Raw genomic sequence first — 16,948 nt, forward strand, 5'->3', positions numbered from 1 at the left:
GTCGTTGCTGCTGTTTGCTGCCTAGGGGCGTTTGCTAAGGACACAAGAACAATACACACACACATACACCTACACGGCGAGAGGGGAAAGGAGAGGGGGGGAAGATAGAGGGCTGTGTGTGTGCAATACAGAAATGTGCAAAGCGCCAGCAGCGCAATAACAATGCACATTTAATGACAAGTGGAAAACTTTTTCACTTAATGTATGCCACACAAAAGGAGCTGGCCTCCAGCTGAGCGAAAGAGAGAGAGAGAGTGACAGAGAGAGCGCAGCAGCTGCTGCTGTGTTATGCAATGCTGCTCAATCAAAAAGGCAGCCAATATATTGTATATGCAATATCTAATAAGGTTGCAAGCAGCGCCCAACCCTAAAGCTTGTGACTTTATTTAGACAAGACGCGTCGTCGTAACCTGTTTTAGCCAGGTTGATTTTCTTTTGCCGTGGGAGCAATTCGATTATTATTATTATTCCCTAGGCCGAGGTCGCAGCCGTCCAATGAACTTTTAAGGTAACCCCCTCGAGAATTATTAATAAGAAAGCCAACCACAAAAAAGTAAGAAACTACTGTCTCTGATCGACTGCGAGATACTTGCTGCCCATTTTCAATAATACCATATTCTAAAAATATACTGAGAAAATGCTAAAATATACCAAAAACTAAATTTGGTATATATTTTTTTACATTCAAAATATTCCCAAGAGTACAATATATACCGGAGTGCTAACCAAAGAAAAAACCAAAAAATACTATAATATACCAAAAGATATTTTTGGTATAACGACATATTATATTCAATGTATGTATAAGGTACACCAAAATAATATACCGAAAAAATACTAATATACCGAAGACTATATATTTGGTATATCGATTTAGATCTACATTCCAAATATGCTAAAGAGTTCAAAATATACCCGATTGCTAGATAAAGAAACCATATATATATACCGAAAAAATACTGAAATATTTGGTATATCGACATATTACATTCAAAGTTACCATATACTTTACTCTATGGTAGAATACCAAAATAGTATTCCGAAAAAATACTAAAATATACCGAAGACTATATTTGGTATATCAATATAGATTTACATTCGAAATATGCCAAAGAGTACAATATATACCCGATTGCTAGATAAAAAAACTATATATATACCGAAAAAATACTAAAATATTTGGTATATCGATATATTGCATTCAAAGTATATGGTCTACTCTATGGCAGAATACCAACATGCAAAATACTGAAATATACCGAATAGAGTACAATATATAGCAGAATGTCAGTCAAAGCATCTAAGATTCTATTACAGTACCTCTAAGATCTGGGGCGGACTACTAAATTGGCTGTATCGTCTCGGCTTAACAAAAATATATGTATGTATACACTATTATAGGGTCAGAGATGCTTCCTCCTGCCTGTTTCATACATTTTTCCTGCAGACAGTTATAATACCCTTCTACTCTATGAGGAGCGGGTATAAGAACCGATGTAAGAGCTAAACAATAATCGAGAAAATAAATAGTATATATATAAATAATATATAGTTTGTTTTATAAGCAAAGAATTATGCACTAGAGTCTACTACACACGCTATAAAAAGGGACAGACTCAAGACTCGTTTTATATAATTAGCTAAAAGAATTTTAGTTTTTAATTTGCAGCAAAAGAAACGAAAATATGGTAAAAAGAAAAGAAACGTATTAAACAAACGGTGCAAGAACGCAACTCAACTTTTTTGGTAAAAACAACACACACACATCGTTTGCTGTTTTTTTGTTTTGTTTTATCGGCGGGCGCAACAAATACGAAATTAATCGGGGCACAGCAGCCGCCATCATCAACATCATCATCATTAAAAAAAATAACTATATAGTATATATATATATGCATTTACAAGGACTTGCAATTGGTATCGTACTAAAAACTATGTTAAGTGAGTGAGTGAGCAATGTGTGTTGGTGTGTGTGTGTGTATGATAATGTAACGTAACGTAACGTAACGCAACGGAAACGTAACTCGAGAAACGTAACTCAACAAAAACGCAATTAGAAGAAATACAGAAATACATAAGAGAATTACACGAAGAGAGAGTGCCGTCGGGTTTTTTTCATCCGTCGTCGATACACATCATCGATAAATAGTTATCGATAACTAATGACACGCTCAATATGAAAGAGAGCAATTGTTCATCGCAGAGCTGCTGCTGGTGATGTTGTTGGGTCAGCTAATGCCCTAAAAGATCGGAGGCACATTATATATAGATATATATATCGTTTCACATACATATACTCTTCCAGTAAGGGTGTGTGTGTATGTGTGTGTGTGTAGAGTGAAGTGTAGTGTGTGTGTATTTGTGTGAGGCGTCGCACACGACAAAAAGCATCGTAAAAAAAATATTAATCGAATAATTCGATAACACAGGCGACATTAGCAACACAGCATAGATTGGAGTTGGCTTCTACTTACATCGGCCTGCAGTCTTTGCGCCTCCTGCTCCGTCTCGAATGTGACAAAGCCGTAGCCCTTGCTGACGCCAGCGCGATCCACAATGATCTTTGTACTCTTCACAGTTCCATAGGCGCTGAACACGCGCGTCAGATCCGCCTCGGTGGTGTCGCCGCTAAACGTGATAGAAAAGGAAAGGTTAGTTAAGACTGGATCATTAAAATCAAACGTGTGCTTTACTGCAAAGCATTGCGGTATTATTCGTAAAATATACAGAATTAATATACTGAATACATTAAAATATACCGAAAGCTGTATTTGGTATATTAATTTACTAATTCAATCAAAATATACCATGTACAATATATACCACACGCATTATTAAATATAAACAAGTTACAGAAAGCTATAGACAAGAGTGCTCGATCGCAAAAATATTTCAGTATTTGTGATCTAATTTATATACTAAATACAATATACTGAAAGCTATATATATTCATTTACTATTTTTTCGAAATAATAAAGTAATAAAATATATACCGAAAGCTATATTTGATATATTTATTATTTTTTTTAAAAATATGCCATTTACTCGTACAATATACCAAGAAGCTTTTAAAATGTTAAATCGCAATAATGAGACTATTTGTCTATGGAATTCTTTAAAATTGGAACTTACTACGCATCAACTATAATTTGTTTTATAATTCTTAATTTAAAATGAAAGGAATAATTTTAAAGTTTTTTCAGTTGTATAGGGAGTATTTTAAAGTGTTTTTGAATTTTCCATTTAAAAACAATTGAATTGATAATTGTGATTATTAAATTATTATATCGAATACAAGGAATATTTTTTAAGGCAAGAAACATCGAAAAAGTAATACAAAATAACAAAATGTATAATTTTATAAATAATATCAATTAAATAAAGAAATATTAATCACTTATTATGAATATTGATCTCATTATGAATGTTATTATATGAAAAACATTTTAAAGCACTAAGTGGTAAGAGTATTATTAACTTGCAGACACATCTATTCAATTAACAATAACCAATTGATATTCTTCAAATGAAATCTTTGCATATGTTTGTTTATTCAAAAATTGATTGTGTGCTTGATAGGAAAGTGTGTGAAAATGGATTTCAAAGCAATAGAACTCATTTAAAGTACTTTTATACAAAAGTTTTTTCAGTGCTCACCTTATGCCGCCCACAAAGATGCGATTGGGTATGAGTGTGCCGTATTTGGGTGCCGCAAGTGGCGCCTCGAGGGCGCCGGCGGGCGCTGTGGCAGCAGCCGGTGCGGCTGTGATCTTGTGCATCTCGGCTGGTGTCGTCTCCAGACGAAAGTTGGCTCCGAAGGGCAGAATCTTGAGGCTGTTCCTCCAATCGCTTGGGCACTAGCAAAACCGAAAAAATATCGTCTCTCGTGTCTAAGAGCAGACTTCTTATCTCTCTCTCTCTCTCTCTATCTATCTCTTTTGCTCAGTGGTGTGCGCTGCAGTTGTTGTTGTTGCTATTGCTATTGCTGTTGTTGTGGTTGTTGTTTTGTCGCCTTAGTCCGGTCGAACATGCATGTATATAACTATATCTCTGGATCCTCTTTTAACACAACACGTCTCTCTCTCGTCACGTCACGGCTTCGCTTTTCTTGGCCTTTTCCAGCTTTTTGCTATGAATTTTACTAAATTTTTTCCTTTATGCACAACTGTAAAGAGAGAGAGAGAGCAAAAGAAAAAAGAGTTAGAATAAAATATACGTAAAGATCTTGTGTTGTGAGTTTTGAAATGTAAAATTGCCCCCTACATAACGAAATGCAGTCTATTTTTGTCCCAGAGGCCAGAGACATATGTCAACCACGCGAGAGGGAAAACTCAGCAGCCACAGAGCGAGAGAGAGAGAGCACAGTCTCTTTTTCTTAGTGCGAGACACATGTGTGCGCCATAAATTCACCTTCAGCCGAGCAGCAACAAAACACAGCAACAGCAACAGCGACAACTCTCGACTCTCGACAAGCAAATAGCGCAGCGTGTTTAAATTTAACAACAGCCACAACAGCAAAAGTAGAATCAGAGAAGCAGACACGAACAGCAGACTGTCAACAATGAAATGGCCAAAATAATTGTTGTATCTCACAATGCGATGCACACACTTTAGATACTTTAGCTAGGCTAGAGATACAGATACAACAAGATACACACAGCACAAGAGACTTCAATTAGTGAAGGCATTTAACATGTTCGCCCAAGGAATTGGATGTGAGATATATATCTTATATCTATATCCAACGTTGCATTTGCATGTGTGTTTGTGTGTATGTGTGTGACATGTGTTCTACTTTTATCTGCCCCGCCTCCCTCTTCAATCATGAGGTTGTCACTTATCGCCAAATGTGTATGCGTGTGTTTGTATCATAATTATATTTTCATTAACAATGTATAAGTCCAAATCGATTCCAAATTCCCGAGAAATAAAAGTACATTTATATCGGAAATGTCTCGATGGCGTTTGCAGCTATCTAATTTGTGTCTACACGTGATTTTGTGTGGCTCATTTCGCTGTTCGCTGCTCGCTGTTTGAGCCAAAAATTTTGCCACACAATGTAGCTCAAAACATAAATTAGAAATTCGCATAAATCAAACACATAAAACACTAAACTAAATATAAACACACAACAGCAGAGCTAATAAAGCTATACGAGATGTATCTGTTGAATTTGGTTGTTGTATCTGTATCTGTCATAGTTCTATCTTTCTTTCTCTCATTAAATCGCGTCACATTTCCAAAATGTTTTTCACAATTTTTACTTTTATTTTTAGACGTCGGAGAGGAAAACAACTCGAAGCAGCTCAACGCCCACACAGGGAAGAAAAACGAAGGAAAGAAGGAAAATAAGAAGAAAAAGTGAAAACTACGCCAAGTAAAAGCTTTTTCCTAAGTGCCCCTGACATAAATCATGGCAATATCCAAAAGAGCAGGAATACAGCACAAAAAGGCAAGCATCTTGGCATCCAAAGAAGCATAAAGATTAGTGTGTTGAGTTTTTAATTATTTACATGAATATTATGAAATTTGGAAGCACTTCATTTGCGCCCTGGCCAAATGATAAAGACAGACACACACACAGACAATCTTCTCGTAGAGCAGTCGTTAAATTGTATGAGCAACTGCATTATTAAAATGCCCATCAAAAGAGGCCCTGAAATTGGCAGCGTCAGCGACAGCAGCAACATCAGCAGCAGCGACGTTGGCAGAGGTCAACCGGAAAATCACAGCAACATGACAACACACAGCCAATGCTATCAGCGGAATTTAATCAACACACAGCAAACCAAGCAAGCTGAGCAGCGGCCACTCCACAGTAAACCTCCCACAACTCCCTCCCTCCCCTCCTCTTCTCCCCCTTTCTCACGTCACTCTTCTGCTTGTCATCTCTCAATTCTCTGTTTACCCCAGAGCAGCAAGTAACTCCCACCTCTCCCCCTCCCACCCTCTTTCTGCCACAATCGCCGTGCCAGCACTCGACATTATTGCAAAATTCCACGTGCGAAAATTGCACGCGTAATGCCAATGAAAACGAACCAAAGAATTTAATAATAACATACACACACACTGTCAAAAGTTGCTGAGCAATATACAAGACTGCAAAATACCCTATGAAATACCTAATAGGTACGATAGTAAAAGTAACGATAGTAACACAAATTCATCGATAGTAATACAAATTATTAATGCAGTGTAAGTACGATAGTAAAAGTAACGATAGCAATGCAAATTAATCGATAGTAATACAATATACACTGCATTAATAGTTTGTAAGTATCAATAAATAAATAAAATGATATGCACTTCATTATTGTCTTTAATTTCTTCTTCAATTTGTTCTTCATTGAATATAAATATTCCATTTTTATTTATTATTAGCAAATACTATAGTAATTTAATAATAATAATAATTTTCAGTAGAACAATATTCATTATTCATTGAATCGAAATAGCAATTATGTATTATCAAATGCTATCGATAAAAAATAAATCTCATCAATTCTGTTTTCAGTATCAAAAAATATTTTCGATTGGTCATTAATCATTAGGAAGAAAATCGATAAATGTTTTGAACATTTTCTGTTGTAGATGAATGAATAAAATGAATTATATAGCAAGCAAATACTATCGATAAAAATCGAAATAAGATTTTAACTAGAATAATATAAATTTACGAAATTATTTTAAACTATTTTCAAGTTGCATGTGTTATACGAGTATGTACAAATATATTTGATTAATGTGCTTAAAGAATCAATCAATCAATATAGATTGAATTGCGTCTGTGCATAAAGCGAATTCATAATCCAATTATGCATTTTCAAAAGACGGATTTATAGAATGAATATGAATTTCTTGGAAACTATATTCTTTTAATTAACACTATTTTATTATCATATCACATTCAAATATGATCGATTTAAAGAAATATATACGGAATACTAGAAAAATATATTTGAAATTAATTTGTGATCTATAATTCGCAAAGTTTTGGCGTTACCTAAGCGTGTCCTCTTTGTATTTAATAATTTAGTTAAAGCCCAAAGCAGCCAATAATAGTAAATTTACACTAGATTGTAAATCAATTTGTAATCTATAGATAGAATTTAATAATTTGTACACAAATACTATCGATAATTCTTATCGTAAGCCAGAGAGCACTAATCACCAATACATTGCGTTTAATATTATTATATCACTATACTTTGAGATTTACTAGGATTTTCAGTGATTTTAAGTAGAGTACTTGTCGCTTTTAATCACTACCAAAACGTTTTATCTACTCGTAAAGTGCACAAAGCAAACAGCAAATAGCAAATACCAAACATACTTTCGTTGATTGTGGAAACTGGCAAAGTAACTGGGAACTGGAAACTGGGAAGATATCGATGGCAATGGCTCATCCGAAATTGCACAGTCCTGATGTGCTCATCAAATAAGTATTTGGGAAATGCAATCTAAATGAACTTCACACAGATATACATATATACAGATACTTCTGGTATATAGAACAAGCATTTTAGCCTTGATGTGCAGCATTTCGATTGGCTGCAGGGCGCAACCGAAATCAGATTCAACCATGCAACCATGCAACAATTCCGGGAGCTGCCCCAAAAACAACATTCAAACATTCCACACTAAACTGAGAACTGAGAGATGAGAGTGAGAGAGAAGCGCCAACAACAATTTTGCTGTTTTTTTTTGCAGTTCGTATTTTGGCACAATTCAAGCGCAACTTGGGCAATTAGGGCAATGCAATTAGTAAGCGTCAAACTATTGAATAACCAGACGGTCAAACGAAGAAGTGCGAAAGAAAAAGTGAACCTAAAAAAGTGGAGAAGGAAAAGGGAAGAGGGAGGAGGAGGGGAGGCGAAAGCGAGTGCAACATTTGACCTATAAAAATGGCAAAATGTGGGCGCTTGAGTTGGCACAGATAGCAGCAGAAATAACCACGAGCTGCATCCTGTGCCCCACAGGGTAAAAACTAAACTGCCCACACGAGACGCACACATACACATACAGAGAGACACACACACACAGAGACGCACACACAGCCAAACACACGCAAAGTTCTAGATAAAAATAGTGAAATGCTTTTCGCTCACCTGCGACGTGTCCTTGCCGAAATAAAACACAAGCCAGAAAGGGGAAAGAGAGAGAGGGAGGGAGGGGAAAGCAGAGAGACAGCGACGTGGGACAGGTAAAGCAAAGAGCCAAGGCAAGCGATAGTCAAAGACTGATAAAAGCTTAAATGCTGACACAGAAAAACGTAACGTAACGTAACGTTGGGTAAAAAGTAAAGTAAAGGTAAAGGAAAGGAAGCAACGCCTCAACAGGAAGCATCTGGTAAAAAGGAGAAAAGCAGAGGAAGGGAAGAAAGGTAAGGAAGGGAAGAAAGGGAAACCGGGGCATGGCGACAAGCTGATAAGCGTATGTAAGTCACATAAGAACAATTAGCCAAAAGCTCAAGAGTTGAACTCTTTTTCGGCAGCAACAGCACCAGCTAAATCCCAACAGCAAACAAGGCTAAAAGCAAAATCCCAGGCGCGTGCTGCCGCATAACTTGGCCAAAAATGCGGGCCAAACAAGCAGAGGACAGCACGACAGGACAGCAGGAGGTGGAAAGAAGCAGAGTGCACTCTCAGTCAAAGGTCAATTGAAGTTGCGGCCAAGCAGACAGCAGCGACAGCAGCCAAGTCAAGTGTAATACGAGAAAGCGCAAAAATGGCACAGTGAAAGAACACACACACATACACAGGACACACACACACATACGAGGCAGATGCTGACTGACAGCGCGCCGGAAGTGGCTGCCAGTTCACCTAACACCTCCTACCAAAAATAAAAAAAAAAGGCGAAAATACAAGCAAGCAACAAAAGGGCCAGAAATATGTTACACAATCCTTGAGAGCGAAGCGTGGGGATGTTATACGAATGTGTGCGAGTGTGTGTGTGTGAGTGTGACGAGGACACAGACGAGGACGAGCACGAGGACGTTTGCTGCCTCTGCTGTTTGCTGCTTGCTGCTGCTTTGGGTGTCAGTCAAGTGAAAGGAAATTGTAGCGAACAGATACGAGAGGCTCAGAAGGGGGATATAGAAGGGGGGAACGGGGAGGCGGTGTAACGTGGCTGTGGCAGACATACCAACAGACAAACATCATCATGATGAGGCTTGACGAGCGGCAGCCAGAAGAATGAGGAGGAGAAACACGAGACGTTGACGATGCCTCAAAAACTGATGCTGAGCTGCTGAAGCGAGGCACAATTGATGGCCTGCCAAGCCACCCTTCCCCTTCCCCCATCCCACCCCCTTCTTTTCTCTACTCTTGTGTGTGTGGCACACAAAAATCCATAATCCTCGCAAAAGGGAAACGACAAACTACAAAGCCAAAGCAAAAGTTCTCTGTTCATCGTCGTCGTCCGAAACAATGAAACTTTTTCTACAGCAGCAGCGTTAAATTGTTTGATGTGTGTGTAACACACTCACACACATACTAACACACTCGATGTGTCGTGTGTCCAACTGCGTATTTGTATTGGGTTTTTGTGGGGGTCCAATATTTGCAGAGCATTGCAACTTAAAGAAGACTTTCCTCTGAATCAATATATTCCGCAAAATGTACACAAAAATCTGTCACGCAAGCAGCACCCATATTTCCCCCCTCATCTTCTCCTCCCCCTCTTCCACCCCCTTTTGGTTGTGCGGTTGAAAAGTTAGCCAAGCATTTGGCAGATGATTTATTGCCACACACAGCACAGAGACAACGCTGCGTATGAGCGATGGCTAGGCGCATAAGCCACGCCTCCCTCCCTGCCGCCTCTCTGTGCGCTTTAAAGGATTTAAGTGGCATTTGATATACCCAGGGACAAGTTGTGGTTACATCTATTAAATGCTGCGCCAAATTAAGTCATTAAAAAACAATTTCAACGAGCGTCGTGTTCTTTTTTTCGGGTTGCACACGCTGCGTATGCGTAATGTGCGCACACAAGGTGCTCTCGAAGAAGACGACGAAGAACGAACGCGGTAGAATATGCAAATTTATTAGCGACTGCGAGGGGAGCTATAAAAACCAAAAAGCAGCAGCCAGCAAGAAATGCAATCATGAAAAAGCAACGCTGTAAAAAGGCAACACACAGAGCAAACGTAAAGCGAAAAGAAATGGCCTAAAAGTGTGACTTGGGCACAGATGAGGCACTAGGGAGGAGGGTAGGGGTAAGGGTAGGGGGTGGTTTGAAGAGAGAGGGATGTGTATGCAGAAGGGCTGCCAACTATTTTTGTAGACACAGCTGCCTTTGCTTTGTGCTGCTTTCATTTCTTAGGCCAGGCATAAAATTAAAATGCAAAACGAGCCAAAGAGAGAGAGAAGTTGAGAAAAACAAAAAGAGAGAGGGAGGAAGAGGTGTAGGTGCTATGTGGGTGTGCGTGTGTTAAAGTGAAAAAGCGCAGCTGAGAGCACGTCATCAAAAGCGTCTCTAGCTGCTGCCTGCTGTTTTTTTTTCTTCCTTTTGCATTTTCCGCTTGCACTTCAATCAAGCAACTCGACAAACTGCGCCGCCTTCTACCAACATAGCATTTGCATGCTCTGATGTATAGACACGTCTTTCTTCCCTCCCCCTTCCCTCTCAACACCTCTCTTCACTCTCCTCTCCTTTCTTTGCCACTTGAAATTCACCTGCAGCCAGCATTTAGGCAAACCCAGCCAACATTTTCGCTTTTGTTTCAGCAGCAGCGTTTGTTTTTTCATTCCTTCTTTTTTTTTTTGGCTCGTTACAAATTTGCGCCTCAACTATTTAGCAAGTTATTTGTCCGACTGTCCGCCTCAGTCTCTCTCTCTCTCTTTCTGTCAGTGTCCCAGTTGTTGTGATTTGTGAAAAATCTAATTTCAAAGTGCGACAAGCAAATTTTGCATTTCTTTTGTGTATTAAGTTCTGCAAGAGTCTCTAAATACAGTTTTAGATAAACTCTCTCTACTCACTCGCTTAACACACTCTCTCAACTCAACTCGACTCACTTCGCTGTGCACCCACATGCAGCGCAAAGTTGCAAGTCATAAAAAACTAACATTAAAGTAAAGTTGGCGAAAAAAATATATATTTTAAATATGCATACGCGACGTCTAGCGTAGCTGCTTTTAAACGGAAGTTGCTCGCGTCTTTCTCAATGCTTAAAATACTAAATTAAATACTGTCAAACTGCATTAAATACTAAATACATAATGACAAAGATACTACATTAAACACATTTTATATTGAAATAAATAATTAAATTGAATATTAAATAAATACTGACAAATAGTGAATTAATTAAATACTGAAATACTAGTTTCCTAAATTCGTTTATTAAATAAAAATGAAAATATTAATACTAAATAAATTTTGAGAAATGAAATACTACATCAAATACTTGCAAATCAATACCGATTTTATTTGAGTACTAAATTAATACTGCATTTGATAAATACTAAACTACAAAATTAATAACAATGAATATTGAACTAGATTCAATACTAATTAAATACTAAAATACTTCGGATTTTTTTAATTAAATACATGAATACTAACAAATAAAAACGGAAATACAAAAAATACTTTTATAGGCAAATACTGAACTAAACTAAATACTAAACAAATACTTAATACTACAAGACAAATTGACAAATACTGAACTAAACTAAATACTAAACAAATGCTTAAATACTACAAGATGTTATTCCAACCGAATTTCTTTCATTAAAAATTAAATACAAAATACAAATACAAATAAAAATACAAATTGATTAAATACTAAAAAAAAACAATATTTTAGTATTTAGTTCATAGTAACTAAATACTAAAATATTGTTTGCCGTTAATCTAACTGAATTTCCGGCACTAAAAATAAAATAGAAACCCAAATACCAATAATATTAATATTAATATATATTATATTACTATACTGCTTGCCGTTAGTCTGACCGTACTTCCTGCATTGAAAATTTCAAGTAACATACTAACCAACTGCATAAATACTTTAATAAATAATACTAACGCTAAATACTGAATTAATTAAATACTACAATACTAAATACTAAAATACTACAAGCTGTTACTCTAACCGAATTTCCCTCATTAAAAAATTGAAAAAGAAAGAGACCACATAATTGGAAAATCGCGTAAACACAATGTGAAAATTGAGTTAATTACGCGTCAGCAGTTGGGGGCGATTTCATAATCGAATTGCGAACGTAATTTCACATCGGGGCAGATCAATGGATGTCATTAGCACAGCTGCTTAATATCGTGAATAATGACAGCGAATGAATAACTCAATTATGAATGCCGAATCATCACCGGAAACACAAAAAAGCACACAGACAGACACGGCAAAAGCGGAGCGAAACGATTAAAGAGATGCGATCTCAATAGATAATGAATATATATTTTAACACTGAATTTAGAATAAGCAGAGAACGAGAGAGAGAGAGAAGGAAATTTAAGTGTGTGGGAGGAAATATAGCTAAAAGCGAAACGCATGTAAATTCTTATTTTTGCATAGCTGCAAAAAGCATTCATCAATCTTACAAAATGCCAAATTTAATTAACTTTCAATGAAGAATTATGAACATAAAATACCCAAAAAAATAAACAAAAATAAACACAAATCAAATTGAGATAAGCAAGTCAATAAATTTGGAAGAAAACACAATGAAATTTATAATGCATTTAAATGCAATGTATACACAAAAAGAAGAAGCCACATAAAACAAACATAATTTAATAGAATAACATTTTGAATATGCAATAAATTGTAAGCACAAAATAAATTTCAATTTCACTTCAATTCATGAAAATAAATATATGCAAAATGTATTCGATTTGATTTTCGATTAAAAAGCAATGTGCATAAATAGCTTGACTTCGATGATATGCATGAGAATATATAACCCAATTTCCATATGTATAATATATAGCTGAAATGCTATTTGTAGTTTCTTCCACTTAGACTAGTCATCGTATCTGTCGTATTCTATTCTCTGTGCTAATCCCAAGCTGACGTTGTTGCCCGCAAAAGCATTGTTGAAAATTTGGTCAGGTGGCTGCCACAGTTCTCAACACACATCAGCGACTATCGAGTGAGTGTGTGAGTGTATGTGTGAGTGTGTGTGAGAGTCTAGTGTGTGTGTGTGTATATCCGCTGCTGGTGGGCAGAACGATTTGAAACCGTGAAAATATGCAGATAACTAATATTAACTTTGTGTGTTTGAATGCATGAATGAAGCGGCTGAGAGTTGTAAAAAAGCTGAATGAATTGAATAGAAAGAGACAGTCGGAGTGTGTGTGTGAGAGAGAGCGAGGCTAAAGTTAAAACAAGCTGTAATTGGGGGCCTTTAACTGCGACGACTGTTGGCCGTAATAATAAAAGACCCGCAGCAGACCCACAAAAAACGGAAAAACTGAATCTGAAACTAGCGCAGTGCGTGCAACGGTCCGAGAGCGAGTCTATTTATGGTCGCCAAATGGAGATTAGGTCGCCAGGTGGGTGTATAGCTCTCTCTTTCTATACCTTGGCTATATTATAGGTGCAGGTGTTGCGGTCCAAATGACCACAGACTTTTTTTTGGGGGCTACACGCTACGCTGCAAACAGTTGGGTCACATTTTGCATGTGGGCGCAACCTGAAGTTCATTGGGCACATTACGGAAAAAAAAGGCAGCCAAGAAAGTGAGACAGAGAAGGGCGAAAAGAAAGAGAGAGAGAGAGAGCGAATAAGAGGCGACTTTGCCATTTCCTGGATCATTGCCAGCAATTGAAAGTCAAAGTTATGCCCGAAACGAGGGAAAACAAACCAACGAAAACTCATCGCATACATCTCTCTAAGCGCTTTTAGGCATATTCATTTTTATATATTATATTTTGTTTGTGTTTGTTGTGTTTTTCTTCTTGTTTTTGGCTTTGGGGCGCAGATTTTCCACATTGTATATAAGTTTTATGCCGTTTTGCGTAGCAGTTCAAATATAGCCCCAAAAAGCGTTTCGATAACAGCTCGAAGTCATTTTATTTTTATGACCAACGGCAGCAACAGCAACAACAACAACAACAGCAGCAGCGACGGCAGCTCCCGGGGCGTGTCAGCTGGCTTCTCCCCTTCGGCTCCCCCTCCTCCTCTCTCCACCTCCCTCCTGCCACCCGCCGCAGGCAGTCTCAACAGCTGTCGCCAATGTCGCCGCGACGACAAAACTCTCGAGAGCTAAACACAGCAACGACTTATTTTTTGGCACGAGCGCCAAGACGAAACAAAAAACAAAAAGCCAGAAACACAAATACGAAAAATAAAACTGAATCTTTTTGGCTCAAAATTAAATGAAAACATATATGCTACACACACACACACTCAGGCTAAAGTACTTTAGAAAATCTCTAAAGTAACACAGATTTGGCGTTTGTGGCCTAGCGACAAAATGCAAAAGCAAAGCGAATCGACATCGTCGGAGACTTCGACAGCGACGAGCAAAGCAATGAAAATTGAAGACGACCGCAGAGCGACGCATTTAATTTTAGATTTATCTACAGGGTGTCTTGTGAATGCTGCTGGCTGCGTTTCTCTTCCCCCTCTCTCACTCTACTCCCAGCAGGTGTGAACATAACGGGTGCTAGGCTAGACATTGAACAACGAGGATAATAAATGATTATTGTTATTACTATCAAAAGGCTTTTAAACCACACAACTTTGAGCAATAATGGAAAGGCAGTTTTCCAAGTTCCCAGTTTTGGAATGTATGAATTTGTAAGCCTAATATGCAAATAATACTGAATGTTTGGTAAAAAAAAAACTAACTTATATTATGTACTATTCGAATAATATTGAATGTTCTGTATCTTCCTAAAAATACCAAAATAAACTAAGATAATAAATCGTGAGTTTACTTTCTCATAAAAATAGTAAATCTAAAATATTGAAATATTGAATGTTCGCTTTTAGGTTTAACTTAACCTTAAAAATACTAAATAAATAAAGTAATAAATCTAGTATATTATGTTCCATTCTGCCATTTTATTCTGATAATTTATAATTTTATATTTTTGGGACTTCCCCTAAAAATACTAAATAAACGAAAATACTGAATCTTAAATATTTTGTTTCGCCTTTGGGGTTTACTTTCCCGCTAAAAATACTAAATGTAGTATATTATATTCCATTGAAATAATATTGAATGTTCGCGCTTATCCTATAAGGTATTTCCCTTGAAAATACTTAATAAAATAAAATACTAAATCTAGTATTATATGCTCCATTCTGTCAAATAATGTTTGTATATAGGGTTTACTTCCGCCTAAAAAATACTATATAAAATATAATACAATAATACTATATAATACTAAAATACCAAATTCAGTATATAATGTTTCATACAATGATTTACTTTAATTTCATTAAAACGTCTCTTTATACACCAAAATGTATTCAAATTTAAATATACCAACAAGTATATCAAGAAGGTATGGTATTTTTTTTTATTTTTAAATTTAATAAATGTGAAATAATGATGAAAATTTATAAAAATCGATTTCTTTATATATTCAATAAAGAAACAAATATCTTATCGCTTTTTTTATTAAAATTTATTATATAGTTTTATATTGAAATCTAATTTTATTATTAATTAGTTTAATGAATTTGAACCAAATTGCAAATTATTTAAATTAATTAATATTATATATTATTATTTTAAAAGTATTAATATTTTTACGTTGACATTTAAAGTTAAACTAGTGCTAATATATTTTTTTTCTTCACATTTGTTAGTGCAATTAGCTCACCAGGGATTTTTCTTTTTTGAAAATAAACTCATAGTTTTAAGTCTAATTTCCTTATGCAAATATTCAGCCCTATTAAAATGCATATTGAGTAATTAACACCCATTTATTAATTTGTGTTATCCTGCATATTTCCGACTTATTTAGAAAAAAGAAACCCTACTTTCTAAAAAATGACACTTCTTGTAAAGATCTAAGCTAATTTTTAGAATATTTATGATATGCTAATTTTATTTACAACTTGAAGCTTGTCATTTAATTCCTTTCGCAAGTAATTTGTAAGCGGAAAACCTTTTTGGTTAAGTTCTCATCTTTTAATCAAATCTGTTCGCTCGCGTTTCCCCAGCAAGTAATCTATAAAAAAAAAAGAAAATCCGAAGCACATTTTGGGAGACTCTCAGACTGTCACACCCCTTATTCTTCACTTCGGAAGACGTCGACAGACAGAAAGACTGACGGACGGACAGACAACAATGTTGCCACAGTTGTCATCCCGCCCGGGGTCCCAAAGTCCCTGGCGACACGTTTCCTAGTCAACGCGAGTCGAGAGTCAGGGAAATGAGAAGATGATGCTAAATGCTGATGCTGATGATGATGTCGATGAGAGAGACAGAGACCGCGTGGGTTATTTCGAAACTGTTGGCGACTCTTTTTGATTTGATTTTTCAACACGGAATGCAACTAAATAAAATATAAAAAAAAATATTTTTAGATTGCATTTTTACCTTATTGCTGTGGGGCTTTTCCTTTTCTCGCTTGCTGCAGTTGAAAACTTTCCGCACTTTTAATTTCTATTATTTTCTTTTTTGTATTTTTGAGGGCAAACAAATATTTGTGCCACCTTTGAGCCAAATACTTTTTTATATGGCTGTTTAAAAATATATTAGCACCTTTTTTTTAGCTTGTTTATTATAATTATTATAACAATTATTATTATTATTATTGTGGTTTTGTGGTTGTTGTACCGAAAAACGCGTGCGCTTTAAAGAGAGTTGGAAAATTGAATAAATAATTCTGCTCGTTTTTTCTTTTATCACATATTTGTGGGTCAGCAATGTGCGTGCGTATGTGTGTGCGTGTTTGTGTGTGTGTTCAGAGTTGGGTTAGGATTAAGAGAAGGGGAGGAGGACAGGGTTTAATCTCGGGCTCG

General features: G+C 36.4%; 1 protein-coding gene across 10 annotated transcripts in view; it reads right to left on the reverse strand.

The window, feature by feature from the left end:
• Positions 1-16,948, reverse strand: part of LOC132793945 (protein boule) — a 34,376-nt gene that overhangs the window by 12,514 nt on the left and 4,914 nt on the right. For 9 of the 10 annotated variants that reach the window (XM_060804115.1, XM_060804118.1, XM_060804121.1 and 6 more), the window contains exons 2-3: positions 3,658-4,165; positions 2,475-2,628 (exon numbers count right to left, since the gene is read on the reverse strand). In XM_060804115.1, coding sequence (XP_060660098.1) covers positions 2,475-2,628; positions 3,658-3,779 — 276 coding nt within the window. In that variant the 5' untranslated portion in view covers positions 3,780-4,165. Of the gene's footprint in view, positions 1-2,474; positions 2,629-3,657; positions 4,166-16,523; positions 16,779-16,948 lie in introns of all 10 variants that reach the window. The other variant, XM_060804116.1, reaches the window with a different exon arrangement.

The sequence above is a fragment of the Drosophila nasuta genome, chromosome 3 (assembly GCF_023558535.2).
Source record: "Drosophila nasuta strain 15112-1781.00 chromosome 3, ASM2355853v1, whole genome shotgun sequence".
Taxonomy (NCBI): domain Eukaryota; kingdom Metazoa; phylum Arthropoda; class Insecta; order Diptera; family Drosophilidae; genus Drosophila; species Drosophila nasuta.